General features: G+C 43.4%; 1 protein-coding gene across 1 annotated transcript in view; it reads right to left on the minus strand.

Annotated features, from left to right (window-relative positions):
• Positions 1 to 638: 638 nt before the first annotated feature.
• Positions 639 to 15,010, minus strand: part of LOC115090786 (heparan sulfate glucosamine 3-O-sulfotransferase 3A1-like) — a 328,522-nt gene continuing 314,150 nt past the window's right edge. The window contains exon 2 of the mRNA XM_029600290.1: positions 639 to 2,024. Coding sequence (XP_029456150.1) covers positions 1,403 to 2,024 — 622 coding nt within the window. The 3' untranslated portion in view covers positions 639 to 1,402. The remainder of the gene's footprint in view (positions 2,025 to 15,010) is intronic.

Here is a 15,010-nt window from a genome sequence, read left to right on the forward strand (position 1 = left end):
TGTCCAGTTGTTCTGCATTAGAAAGAACATATTTCCAGGATATTTTTGGTTAAAAAAAATGGCCTTTTTATCTGTTCTGTCATGCAAAACAAAAACATTTTTTCAGATCAGTTTATTTAAATGGAGATTTAAAACCATCCCTCTCACAAGTTCAAAGCTTTCTGCACACCAGCTTTGGAAGTTCACTGTCAGAATACAAAGTCCAGACATCTTTCTAGTACCCGCATAAATTGGTGGTCTGACAGATGCCCACCAACACCATCCCTGGGGGTAAAAGCATTCATGCTGATCCATAACACATAGTACTGAAGTAAAGATTTTTTTTTTATCCCTCATAAAGAGCAATCTTGATTTTGTTGTCTGGTGTTAATGAAGTCATCTGGCCTCCCTTTGGGGGTCATTTTCTATGTGGATTGCACGCGAAAAATCTCTTTTCGCGTGCGATAGCTAAATCGGGGCGGGTTCTGGGTGGTGTCCGCCCCGGAAGGGGAGGAGTCGGGGCGGCACCAGGGCAGACGCCACAAAGACACCACTGACGGTGAAAAGGTAAGGACCCTTTTCACCATAAGTTTCGCGCCCAATAGCACCACCTTTTACAATGGCGCTATTGGGTGCGAAAGCCAGCAGCGATCGCCCCCCGCTTCGCCACCCCACCCCCCGCGACCTTAGAAAATCCAGGCCTATATGTCTTACATTAGATTTTACCCGACAGTTTTAGCCCATCCAGCACTGACGAGCCAGATCTATTGTAATCCTGAATTCTCTCTTCCAGACAGGATTATTAGCATTGCCAACAAGTCCTTGTCATAAGCAACAAGTTGGGTCCCTCTTGGTTTTACCCTATTGGAGATGAAATGCTGCTTTTTGTTAAGGAAACACAGAGATTATTTGGTAAAACCAGGACTGGATGAACCTTTATGACTTGGAATGATTGGCAATGACATAGAAATTACAATACAAATAATGAGAAGAGTAAACAAAACCATGCCCTCTGGAAACCACACTGATATGGAAATAAAGCAAATAAAAGTGCAGACCTGCCATCGACTATTAAGCCTACAACATCAGGAATAATCTCACCTAATCCTGCTCATAAATTTCTGTTCTTAAGCATTCTGGGGTTTGTAGTTCTGCATTTTATATTGACAAAAGTAGGAATTCAAACCTCAGCAAGGTTAGAGCTGGGCATTTAAGAAGAAGAACAGGCTCAATGTGTCCCTGGCGACTTAGAACAGAAGCTCATTGATTTGGAAACATGTGCTATTCTCCTCAATGGGAAATATTGGAACAAATATAATTTTTCGCACAACTCTTCTAGCTATTAAACATTTTTTTTCTACCTGTATGTAAAAAAAATAGATATGTGTATATATATTATATTTTTCTTTTTCTCTCTTCTGTTTCAATTGTCCCATCCAAAGTTGTGTCCAGTCATCTGGTAGAATTTCATGTTGAAAGGCCGGTAGAATTCTCGAAGTCTCTGTACTACTTCTTGGTCTATGTTGGGATGGGTTCTACCTTTCGTTTTGCCCAAACAATGAGGCTTACTACTGCCTTCTGCCTTCTTCAAACAAGGGAAGCCCTTAGTTTGGTTAAAATAGAAATGTTTATCTGTGATAATTCTCTTGAGGCCCAAAAAGTCCTGAACTCTCCCCAGTTCTCCAGCGGGATCTGTGATCATCCTTTCCCCACTCACAAAGAGGATCTGACCTATTGGAAAATATAATAGCCAGTTTTCTAGGTGTTTGGCATAGATGCCAATCTGGATAGCACTCCATGATGTGTCAATAAGACCTGTAGTCCTATTTTTGAATGTCAAACTTTCAAAAGTGGGAATGTCCGGCCTTTTGGATAAAGTCTGTGTGTAATCAGATATTGCTCTTGTCACAGGGTCCCGGACCACCACAATGAGCTTTGCATCTTTGGACATGGCACTGATCCGAGCTGGCGCCTCCTTGGTGACAAAGTAGCTGGGTGTTTTCTCCATGGTGATCTGTCCATCCAGGGTTCTCGGCATCAGATCCCTGAGTAAAAAGAAAGAATACCTGCAATTAGACTGCATTTTAAAATAGAAAACATCTCTTGGGATTATTAGAGATAATATAGGGTTCATTCAACACTGAATAATATAATTGTCTCTTTATTGCAATGTTAAGTCACAATAATAGGCTGACATAGTTCTAGTGTCACACTAAATCATATAATGAAATGTGAAGGTCTTCTCTCAAATTTATACTCACATCCACTTAGTCAACAAATTTAGAGATACTGGCACAACACTTTCTTATCAAGCACAATTTCAAGTAACACAGAATCACCTTTTCTTATCTAGACTTTATTTTTAGGATATTAAAAGATATTAACCTTTTTAGACTTCCCCATTTTATCATCTGAACTTTCTATATAGACCACAATAGGTTTCTAGGTCTCCACTATTTATGACTCATCTTACTTATGTCGCATGTTAATTTCTTCATTGAGAGCATATTCCATAATTTAGCATTCCAATTCTATATTTGCCATTTTGTTAAATTTGTCCACCTCACAGCAACTGGCAATCCAGCTGCCAATAACATAAATGTAAATACCCCTTTTTATTGATTACTCCAAAAGAATCACATCCCCAACAACCCCAGAAGGCCTGCGGGGCCATGGTGGAGCTCATCCCACCAAGGTCCAATGACAACAGAAGTCCGGTTGTGTGAGCCTGTATGCCTGTGCTAGTGAGAGTTTGTGTGTGCCTGTGAAATTCTGTGTGGGTATGTGTGCATGTGTCTCTGTGTTGGTGTGAGAGCCCATGTGCATTTCGATGGGGCGGTACACTCGGTTGGGGGGGGGGCGTAAGAGCCTTTATGTGAGTCTATATGCCTATGAATGTGTTTGTGTGAGAGCCTGTGTGCGTGTTTGTGTACCGATGTGTCACATATAGGCTCTCATAGGCATGCACAAACACTCACATAATGTATCTGTGAGGGAGTGGGAGCCTGTGTATGTGAGAGAGAGGGAGTATGTGAGAGAATGAATGTGTTATTGTGTTTGTCTATGAGAGAGAAGATAAAATGTGTGCGATCTTACCCCAAACTCACACCCAACATACATTATAAAATGTCTAATTCCATAGGAATTCCAAGTGCCTTTTCTGCACAGTTTTCTGGTTGGCTCCATAGCAATGCATGTAAATATAATATGCATGTTGTAAATAATAATTTTGTCTCAGAAGACTGTACTTTTGAATATTCTTTGTCAAGTAAAATTTGTTAAAAATGCATACTTTAATTGTGTATGTCTGTAAAGGATGTGGGAGTGTGTGTCAGTGGGGGGTGGCGGCATGTGTGCAAGGCTGTAAGGTTTGTCTAAGGTACCTAATACCCTTCCCTATCCATGGGTTCCAGGGGGAGGGGGGCATTTCAGTTTTTAGAAATATAGGGGACGATGCAATACAGTGCGCTCAGCCAAGCGCACTGTTAACCCGCAGTCGGACGTGGGTTCAATAGGCGCTAATCCACCCCTTAATGCAATAAGGGGATTTGCGCCTATTCAACGTGCATCCAACGTTGAGTAAATCTAATTGCGCTCATCATATGCAAATGCATGTGAATGAGGCTATTAGGCATTCACTCCTGATGCGAAAAAAAATGTGCATCTCGGACGCACATTTAACTGTCATCTATTAACACCTGCCTGGAGCAGGTGTTAATATCTGAGCGCATCTAAAATAAGTACAAAAAAAGCAGAAAAAAAACTGCTTTTCTGTACTGCCTCCTACTTAATATCGTTGTGATATTAAGTAGGATGAAAAATTCAAAAAACAAAAACCCTGCGTCGGTTTTCCTTGCCAGCAGACGGCCGAGTCACAAAAACCAATCTGGTTCTCGTTAGCAAGGAGGTGCTAGGGTCGCGCAAGCGACCCTAGCGCCTCCTTGTAACGTGACCCCCTAATTAAAATATTGCATGGCACCCCGCCTTGGGGATGCCTGGGGCGCATTAAGAAAGTGAGCACTGACTGTTCAGCACCCACTTTCTACACTAATTTATTGCATCGGCCCCATAGATTGCAGGAGGGAGCTGGGCTTTATTTGACAGGACCAGAATACAGACTAAATGAATTGGTGAGGGGGGGGGCAGCACAGTAATTGTTCACAGAGGGCAGAAAAAAGCTAGCACCAGCCCTGGCTATTGAGACCATGTTGGACCCATTTTTAGATGTGAATGTCTCTGATCTGACATCTGTAGAAGTGGTCTCTGTAGTTTTAAAAGCTTTTGTACAATATTTTTAGGTACGTGTGCAGTAATACCTGTTCATTCATTTCCAATTTGTTTATGACAGTACTGTACTTAGTGTACTATTTAAAAATCCACTTGCAGACATAACAGTCTGTGTGTTTAAATTGTAAAATTATATATGGGGGTGCCAAAAGAAGTATCCACCCTTGTTGCCAAATACTTTAGGTATGTCACTGGCCCCCTGCCCCCTTCAGAAACCCACATCACTCCCCCATCTCCACTCCCTCTCCCTCTCGCTCTCAACCCCTTGTCCTATCCCCCTTGTCTCCCTTCGGACTCCCTTCGGACTCCCTGCTTTCACCCGTCTCCTGTTGCTCTCTTTCCAAGAGAATTGACTAAGGGTAAGCGGCCCCAATATAACCCTGTATTATGTATGTTTTGGACTGGGAATGAATAATTATACTCTGATTAATGCAAAGGATATATGTAAAATAGAATAACTATCAGTAAAAGTTAGGTCAAAACTTGGCAGAGGGAATGTGGGTGGAGTTAGGGGGTGGAGCTTGGTTGTTCCCCCCCCCCAACTATAAAAGGTGTCCTGCTACCCCTGTGTCTACCTGCACTTACAAAGTAGTCTGCTCCCTTACACACAAGCTTATTTGTTTGTTAAAAGCATTTAGGATAGAATTTCAACAGATTTTTCTATACATGACTGCTCATTCTCAGATCATGTGCGGTTGAAAGCCTACTTGGGAAGAAATATCTTCTTGCGCATATTCTCAACCCCCCTAAGGGGCCCCTTGCAATCTAGACTACGATCCGTTAAATGGCATTAATCTCCAACAGAAACTGTGTGGTTATTGTAATGTTACTCCATTACAGAGAGAAAGTTCAATAAAATAAGGAGGTCGCACATTTCTTCTCCGTAATTATATGGCTCTTCAGCAGCCAATAACATCTGGATTGCCAACCTGTTAAAACAGCCTGCAAAATTAAAGCCATTCATCAAAACCTGAATGATATGCTATATTACAAACTCGATACATCTGACATATTTTCTTTTCTTTTTTTTTTTTGAGAAATGCTTTCTTTCTGCAGCAGATGTCAGTGGCTTTAGGGATAGATCTTTCACATAACTCACAGACTGTCCACAGCAGGTCTGGGATAAAGGGAAAGCAAAGTGAGCACTTGCTGACGGACTTTAAGGGGTCAATTTTCAAGTGCCCCACAAAGGTTCAAAGTCAGACCTTGTTTCAAATTTTCAAAGGGGAATGTATGTGCATATAAGAAACAAGAGGGGGAAAAAATTGTATGAGGCTCCAGGAGGTTAGACTCAGGATCAACATCAGAAAATACTTCTTCAAGGAAAGGGTGGTGGATTCATGGAATGGATTCCCAGTGGAAGAGGTGCAGACAAAAGTAGTAAAAGAATTTTAAAAAGCATGGGTATAGCACAGAGGATCTCTAGTGGCAATGAGGTGAAGGGAGAGCCTGAGATGAGCTGGAATCCATGGCATTGAGGCAGGAGTAAAATTAGGCAGACTAAGGCCTCATTTTCCAAGCCGCCCGCATGCGATAAGGGACCTTTCACACGCGAAAAGTCCCTAATCGCGTGCGATACCAGGATGGGGGCGGAGTCGGCCCCGGAAGAGGAGGAGTCGGGGCGTCACCGGGGCCGTCTCTGCGCCAACGCCGCGGACAGCGAAAAGGTAAGTGCCTTTTCGCTGCCTATTTCACTCCCAATAGCTACACCTCCTATGGAGGCGCTATTGGGTGCGAAACCAGCAGTGATCGCACCACGACTGTGCGATTGCTGCCGGCTAACACAGGTCCGCCCCCCCATTTCAGCCCCCAGCCCCTCATCTTCTAAAGTATCGCAGGCCTGTGATACTTTAGAAAATGAGGCCCTAAAAGGGCCAAACGGTTCTTATCTGATACTATATTCTATGGCAGTGGTAGGAATTTGGTTTAGAGATTTCAGTATTCAAACAATGCATACTTCACTCCTTCAAGCATAAAGCAAGAGGAGAGATGATAAGGACAATAGAATAGGGAAGAGAATGGAAGCATAATCCAGTAATACCACATGGCCATGGGGTAACTGGGTTGGTGCCAGTAGATATAATTCCACGGAAACCAATTGGATCACTACCGTCAGGTTAATGGTGGCCAGATGGTAGGCTTGCTCTGTTCAGTAAGTCCAGGAGGACCTAGAAGTAAAAGCCTTGTTAGTTTTGATAGCTGTTTAGACTACAAAATTTAGTGGTATGACATGGCGGGAGCTGGTGTAGACTTAAGTACTGGATCTTGTACGCTCCCCTAATCAGGATGGTAGAGAAACACTAGTATAATCTGCATAGAGCAGTGGATACAACCCTAAACATTAGCAGAATGGATGCATAGGGCTTCCAGGAAGATTGAGGTAACCTGCACAGAGTGACCATGGTTAAACATAAATAAGCATCGGGAGGCCATATGTTTTAATGCCTCACCTTTAAAGCTCTCCACCTTCATATCTGCCAATTCTACTTTCTCCTTATCAGTCTGGGCATCAGTTATGTTCATTTCAGCATGAACTACTTAAGATACCCGCACATAGAGAAATAAAATTAGAGTGAACTCAAGAGACCAGCTTTTCATTTTTGGTGCCCAATCTTTGGAACTCCCCACCATTAGAGATTCGCCTTGAAAAAGACCACATTACATACAGGAAGGCTGTTAAGATGTGGATATTGCTCAAATTCTACTGTACATCATAGCTATGGTTAAATTGTATGCAATTAAATTGTCTGCTAATGTCTAACATCTTCTTTTGTTAGTCTTCATTGTTTTTAGTTCCATTTTGTTTCTAATCTCATTTTAATTCATTGTTTTATAACCATATTTCATTTTATTATATTTTATCTTATTTGTATTCATTTTATCAACTGCTTTTTATTAGCCATTTAAGTATTTTATACAATGTGTTTTACTCTGTGTTGTAAGCTGATATATTGTTACTCTGCATGTTATTAATATTAGAAAAGTGAATGAGAAAGATAAACTAAACTAACTAAACAAATATATTTGCATGCTTTGTGCTGCAGTGGTGTTTGAGACAATAAAATCTGTGAAATCACTTACTTTGTGTAAGATTTTTTCAATTAAACCTTTTTGTCAGTTTGTATTACATTAAGAATGTTAATTCAGTATCTCTAGGAGCCTTCCTTTTTAGTTTTTAAATTTATTTTTCTGGGGAATGTATTAATGCTTATTATAGCCAACAAAACTGTGAGAAAAATCAGTGAAAGAAAATGATTCATTGTTTTCCATTGATTTTCTCCCATTTTCGTTCATGATAATAAACACATGTAACTCCCCCCTCGACCAAGAGGACACCTTGCCAGCACTGGATTCACTCAAACAGGGTGGGAAAGTACTGTCTTTGTGTCCTATGGACTGGGGGGCACAGGCTCTCTTACAAGGCCAACTGGGTAGAGGTTACCTTGTACCAAAAACACACAGTCTACACAGAGGTTGGACCTCCAAACAAAAGTTTACTTGGAAAAATAACCCATTTAGCTCAACACAAAATTCATAGTCCACAGCAGAAACAGCAGGAAAAGCAATTCAGATTCAAAAATGTCAAAGTCTAAAACTCCTTCAGTCTTTAAAATTCAGATCTTGAATACTCCCAGATTTGACTTTCTGTTTCTTTGTCCCAGGCCTTCTGTGGCCCCAGTAACCCACTTGCAGTCTCCCTCTTGAAATTTCCCAAAACACTCACGTGTTGCAGAAATGGCCCAAGTCAACTTCTCCCCGCTTCCTACAGGTGGTTGAAGACAGGAGCACAGCCTCAGCTCCTGCTCACTGGCTTCAGTTCCCAAAACTTCTTCCAGACTCCTCTGTGAGAACGCTAGTTCCAAAGGACAACAAAACAAAACTCCCAATCTCTTCACATTCCTTATTCGCTCCAACCGTTCCAATCTATCTCAACTCCCCCTTGTGCCTCATGGGAGGCATGTTTTATACTCCCAAATGATCCCATCTCCTTTAGGTGAAGAACCACTGTCACTCAAATAGCTTTCATATACACCCACTGAAATTCATTTGAGCCTTCTTAGCTAGAAGATTCAGGGCCGGTGGAAGCATTAGGTGGAGTAGGCGGTGGCCTAGGCCGCAGGAAGTGGGCAGAAAAACAGAGTAGACGGCAAGGGCAGCAATTTTGAAAGGCATGAAGGAGGAATGAGATGCAGGTGAGGGATGGTACAGGGTGCATTTTTCTTTTGTTTTGGGTATAAATTTACTTGAGGAGCTGGGGCCATTTGTGGTGTGCGATTTGCATTGTGGAGAGAGAGAAAAAGAGAGAGAGAGAGAGAACATTACATGATGACGTGACATCATTACCTTCTAAGGCGGCTGAACACCCTTGCACCAGCACTGAGAAGATTCTCCCCTCCAAGCAGGGGCCACACACAAATAAATTCCCAGGAAAATAAACTAAAAACTGAAAATGAAGGTCCCTAAGTAAGCACACCCCCTCCCTACAGCACAAAGGGGCGGATTTTCAGAGCCCTGCTCGCGTAAATCCACCCAAAACCGGGTGGATTTACGCGAGCAGGGCCCTGCGCGCCGGGAAGCCTATTTTACATAGGCCTCCCGGCGCGCGCAGAGCCCCAGGACTCGCGTAAGTCCCGGGGTTCTCCGAGGGGGGCGTGTCGGGGGCGTGTCGGGGGCGTGTCGGGGGCGGGCCCGGTCGTCGCGGCGTTTCGGGGGCGTGTCGGCAGCGTTTTGGGGGCGGGTACGGGGTGTGGCTACGGCCCGGGGCGATCTGGGGGCGTGGCCACGCCCTCCGTACCCGCCCCCAGGTCGCGGCCCGGCGCGCAGGAGGCCCGCTCGCGCGCGGGGATTTACTTCTCCCTCCGGGAGGTGTAAATCCCCGGAGAAAGGTAAGGGGGGGTGTAGACAGGGCCGGGGGGGTGGGTTAGGTAGAGGAAGGGAGGGGAAGGTGAGGGGAGGGCGTTAGAGGATTCCCTCCAAGGCCGCTCCGATTTCGGAGCGGCCTTGGAGCGAACGAGGGTAGGCTGCGCGGCTCGGCGCGCGCCGGCTATACAAAATCGATAGCCTCGCGCGCGCCGATCCAGGTTTTTAGCAGATACGCGCGGCTCCGCACGTATCTTCTAAAATCCAGCGTACTTTTGTTTGCGCCTGGAGCGCAAACAAAAGTAGGCTATTTGCGCGCCTTTTAAAATCCGCCCCAAAAAGTATAAGGATAGTTTGGTTGCAGGTCCAGTGATTTAAGGAGATAATTTTGTGACAAAGCATATGTTAGTTGGCAAATGCATGCATAAATTACACCCATTTTCAAAGCAGACTTACGCAATAACAGGTGAATTTTAAAAGCCCTATGAGCACCAAAGCCGGGAGATACATGCGTGTGTTGGGCCGGCGCACACTGCACGGATTTTAAGAAGCACCCGAGTAAGCACATATCTCCTGGTACACACACAAACCAAAAAGTTAAAATAACTGCAGGGCATGTGAATGGTCTGGGCGGAGCAAGGGGTTGGACATGGGTATTCTGGGGAGGTCACTTGAAATGTGCCCGCAGGTATTTATGCGCACAGGAGCACACCAGGGTTCGCTACCTCATAACGTTACTTCTACTATGGATGGAGTGTAAGTTTTAAAATAAAAAAAAATCAGGGCTAGTCAGCAGGATTTGAAGGGTTGGGGCTAATAGGATGAAAGAGAGGCTCTCTAGCTAGGGGAGTTAGGAAGTCCTATTCTTTACCAGGGTTAACTAGGATTAAACTGGGGAAATGGGTATTTGCGTCTGTGTGTGTGTGTGTGTGTGTGCCTAGCAAAATCCCCTGACGTACGCGATATAAGCGGTATTTGAGCACACATATACGCACGTACCGTCGATTTTGTAACATGCAAGCATATCCGCGCCTATGGTATAAAATGGCAGCATCCATTCGCGTGAGCCGGCACGTGCGCGTGCATGCCATGCGTATGAAGCTGTTTAAAAATTACCGTCATAAGACTGGCTTGAAAATTATCCCACTAAAACTGAACACACTTACACCTGCTATTTAGTGCACCTATGTATAAAGTCAAACCGCTTCCCACTCTTAGTAATGCCTCCACCTAGCCACCTGTGCAAACAGGACATATGCTCGTATGTTTACCTGCATATCGGGCTGGCAATTTTCAAAGTCCATTTCCGTGGGTAAAATACAGTTTTACCCATGGAAATGCTTTTAAAATTAGCCTCGTATGAATAAACCTATCACAATCTGGGTTCATGTCAGACTCAGTATACCTAGATGATGTCCTGAAAAATAAAAAAGTTTTTTGCAAGTGATTGTGCCCTTCTCGATAGATCAGGCAGTGAGTAAAATCAATTGTGGTTTTTCAGTATCCTGTAGCTGCTGATTTTGTGTAGTTATGGATATTATGATTAAATGGGGAGGCCCTCTTATGTAAATTTGTTTGCAGCCTGACAGTGGAAGTCTGGCACCCTGCAATGTTGTTTTGTATTTATAATATTCATTGGGTTTCTGGTTGGTTGGTTTCTTTTCAACTAACCAGTGAAATTATGGTTTCCAAGGACAAATTTGCCCTAACAAAGCATCAGATGACCTTTCTATTTTTTTTTTCTGTCTCCAAGAGGCCCTATGGGCCAGTAGCCATGCTATGAATGCATGAACTTAAAGCAATGGTACAAAATATTTGGGATAAAAGGATAATGGCAAATAATAAGATGTCATTCCTCCGTCCCCCTTTTTATAACACAACGGTAAAACTAACCATCTGTCACCGAATCCATTTTTCAACTGTTGTGTGCTGTATTAAAACTGTGTCCATGTGATGATGCCTTTATGGGACTTTGATGGGATCAGAACAGCAACATCCTACTTTACTCGAATTCAGTACTTCAGGAGTAGGTTTTAAATATAAGGTGTGTTCAGCATGTTTAACAAGGCAATGCCTCTTGGAGAAACATACTAAAAGGTTTGTTATAACATTCCAGGGCTTACAACCACAGCAACAAACGTCAGAGCGTGCACTTCTGAGCTCTGATGACCCCCTACGTTCTTTTCCTTATATTCAGAGTATTCCTAGGACCCAGGTCCAAATTCCTTTAATGCACGATACGTGTTTATTCCTTACCTAACACTCACCTTGGTTGCGTACAACTGCATTATACAAGAATAGTGTACCAGATTCTGATTTTCAGTAGCATCCCACAAAAACCTTTTTTCCAAGAGTCAATCTGACTTTTCAAAATGAATCTGAGGCCCAAGTAATTTTAGCCACAAGGCTACCGGTGAGCCACTTTGAATTTCCGTTTCCAAGAGCACAACCTTGGGCCAAGTGGGATAGGGGAAAAAAAAGTAACTTATTAATGATTTACATCTGTTCCTTGCTTCAGCAGTACAGCCTCTATAGGCCAGGGATTTACAATTCAAAGTCTGCAAAATGTCTGATTAAATAATTCATACAACATGCTGGCATTACACAAAGAAAAGGTACCACTGGCACATGCCACCTCATTCATACTTGAAGAGGATTGCTTTCCTTTTCATTTGAAAATGGCTGAAGTGTGATTAAGTAATGGACTGTATCAAAGAGTAGGCCTTGGATTGATTTAACTGGGAAGGGACAAAAAAAACCAAAACCAAAAACGCCTGCACCCCACCCCATCTGCTTAATCATTCTTGTGCCAAAATAAGTGTTCCACAATCTACAATTACAATTTGTTCACAATAAGATCTTAAGAACATAAGAACTTGCCATACTGGGTCCATCAAGCCCAGTATCCTGTTTCCAACAGCGATCAATCCAGGTCACAAGTATCTGGCAAGATCCCAAACAGAAAATAGATCCCATGCTGCTATCTTACTGAAAAAAAGTTGGAACAAATAAAATGCAAGACTGGAGAGAAAAATTCCAACAAAAGGGAAGGAAATGCATAGGAGAATGGGGTGGGGAGGATATAGGAAAAGAGAGCTTACCTTCCATTTCCATTAGAAACTTTTATTTGTAAAACTAAACTAATAGATGATTTGCTCTTCACGCAATAAAGTAAAGCTGAAGTTTATGCCCTCAGCCCATAGCTGCAGAGAAATTTGCTAATGCTACAGTTTACAACCCTCCAATTAGTCTAGCAACAGATGTCTCTCTAGGGGCAGTCAATTATGCACATTGTATGAATTCACGCTATCCTTTATCAATGCCATTCTTCATGAAAACCCGCTAGCATCTTCCAATAAGTCCTTTATACTCATGCTGTGGGACTGTGCCAAGTATAAATACTGTATGTACTGTAGTATAAATATTGCATATTGTTCTAGTACTGTACACAGTACATTTTATGAAAAATTTAAAGCTATTTGTTAAAGTGCCAGAGGTTAAAATAAGTTCCTTAGAAGGGAATTCCCTCAGGTGGCATAAACGTATTCAGAATGCTTCCTTCTCTGATGTTAATAAAAATGTTTCTAAAACAAAAGCAGCAACTGCACAAAGCCTAGGCAATCTTCAAAGAAGAATCACACCAAATGATATTAAATTTGTTAGGGGAATGGATGAGAGAACCGCATCAAAGACTTGTTCAGGGCTGCAAACCATGCTCTAGAGATGAAAATGTTGAAAGGGTTAAAGACCCTGTTCAGAAATCAGAACTTTTGGAAGTAGGCGGAAGGAGGCCAGACATCCTCCAGAGATAAGAACTTGAAATGGATGTTCTCCAGAAATGAGAATTGTTAGAAATAGGGAAATAATGCAGTGAAGGATACTCTCCAAAGAGGAGAACTTTTAGAAAAGGGGGGATGCATGCGTCGCATGTGAGAAGAGTTTTTAGAAGGGACGAAGGATGCCGTCCACAAAGAAGAAATTTTTAGAAGATGTGAGGAATTCTCTCCAGAGAGGACCGGAGAAGGCTTGGATAGAAGCAGTTGAATAATGACTGGAGGAGAGAGCAGATTGAAATAGGTCTGAAAAATGAAATTTCAGACCTATTTCAATTCATTTGTAATCTATCATTAAAATCATCCGTTGTACCTGAAAACTGGAAGGTGGCCAATGTAACCTCAATATTTTAAAAGGGATCCAGGGGTGATCCGGGAAACTATAGACCAGTGAACCTGACTTCAGTGCTGGGGAAAAAATCACAAAACATTTAGATAGACTTGGTTTAATGGGACACTGCCACCATGGATTTACCCAAGGGAAGTCTTGCCTCACAAATCTCCTACATTTTTTTTCAAGGAGTGAATAAACATGTGGACAAAGGTGAACCAGTAGATGTGGTGTATTTGGATTTTCAGAAGGCGTTTGACAAAGTCCTGCATGAGAGGCTTCTAAGAAAACTAAAAAGTCATGGGATAAGAGGTGATGTCCTTTTGTAGATTACAAACTGGTTAAAAGACAGGAAACAGAGAGTAGGATTAAATGATCTGTTTTCACAGTGGAAAAAGGTAAACAGTGGAGTGCCTCAGGGATCTGTACTTGGACTGGTTTTTTTTTTTTAATATATTTATAAATGATCTGGAAAGAGGTATAATGAGTAAGGAGAACAAATTTGCGGATAACACAAAATTATGCAGAGTATTTAAATCTCAAGCAGATTGTGATAAATTGCAGGAGGACCTTGTGACACTGGAAGATTGGGCTTCCAAATGACAGATGAAATTTAATATGGACAAGGGCAAGGTGATGCATATAAAGGGAAAAATAACCCTTGCTCTAGTTACACAGTGTTAGGAGTTACCACACAGGAAGACGTCTAGGCATCATAGTGAATAATACATTGAAATTGATGGCTCAGAGTCCTGTGGCAGTCAAAAAAGTAAACAGAATGTTAGGAATTATTAGGAAGGGAATGGCAAATAAAATACTGGATGTCATAATGCCTCTGTATAGCTGCATGGTGAGACTGCACCTTGAATACTGTGTGCAATTCTGGTTGCCACATTTCAAAAAAGATATAGTTGTTGCACTGGAGATTGTGCAGAGAAGGATGACCAAAAGGATAAGGGGCAAGGAATAGCTCCCATGCTGTTAGGATCCCTTGTCGCGTGAGACCGCGACTGGGTCCCCTCACCTGGGTGGTCAGGAGGCCCATGCCTGCTCCCCCCGTCGCCATCCCCAGCTGCCAATGCCGACCGCCGCTGCCACGGCCTGCTCACGTGATGCCTCTACACGCCGCCGACACTGTGCTCTGCTTCTGATCCCCTAGGCTCGCGTGCCTCTGCATGGAATTTAAAGGGCCAGCAGCGGGAAAGTTCCCCGCAGCACGGGAAGATGATGTATATATACCCTGCCCTGCCACCACCACTTCGCCTCAGCAATGGGTGTTACGTCGGCCGGCCACGGAACCCCTGGACGGCCTTTCTCACCTTCTGCCACTGCCCCAGCAATGCGGAGGGAGCACCCTCAGCGCTGCCCTTCTCTCCACGGCCCTGCCTGCAGCCCTCGGCCTCATGGCACAGTGGAGGCGCCGTTGCCGTCCCCCTCCTGGGTCCGTATCGTGGCAGATACGCCGCCGCCAATTTCCTTTCCCTTCCGAGTTTCCCCAGGCGCACGCGTGTGCCTCTCCTCTTGATTTAAAGGGCCCGTGGCGAGCTAGGGCTGCCAGCCCTCCCAGATGATGTCACTTGCCTGGCCCTATTTAAGGCCCTATTTATCTGACAGTCAGAGCTTGCCTTTGCAACAGGTTCCCCCGCTCCTAGCTGCTTTCTGGCATTTCTTCGTTCCTGATCCCTGTTACCATTGGACTGCCTTCTCGTGCTTGGACCTC

This window comes from Rhinatrema bivittatum, chromosome 4 (assembly GCF_901001135.1).
Source record: "Rhinatrema bivittatum chromosome 4, aRhiBiv1.1, whole genome shotgun sequence".
Lineage (NCBI taxonomy): Eukaryota > Metazoa > Chordata > Amphibia > Gymnophiona > Rhinatrematidae > Rhinatrema > Rhinatrema bivittatum.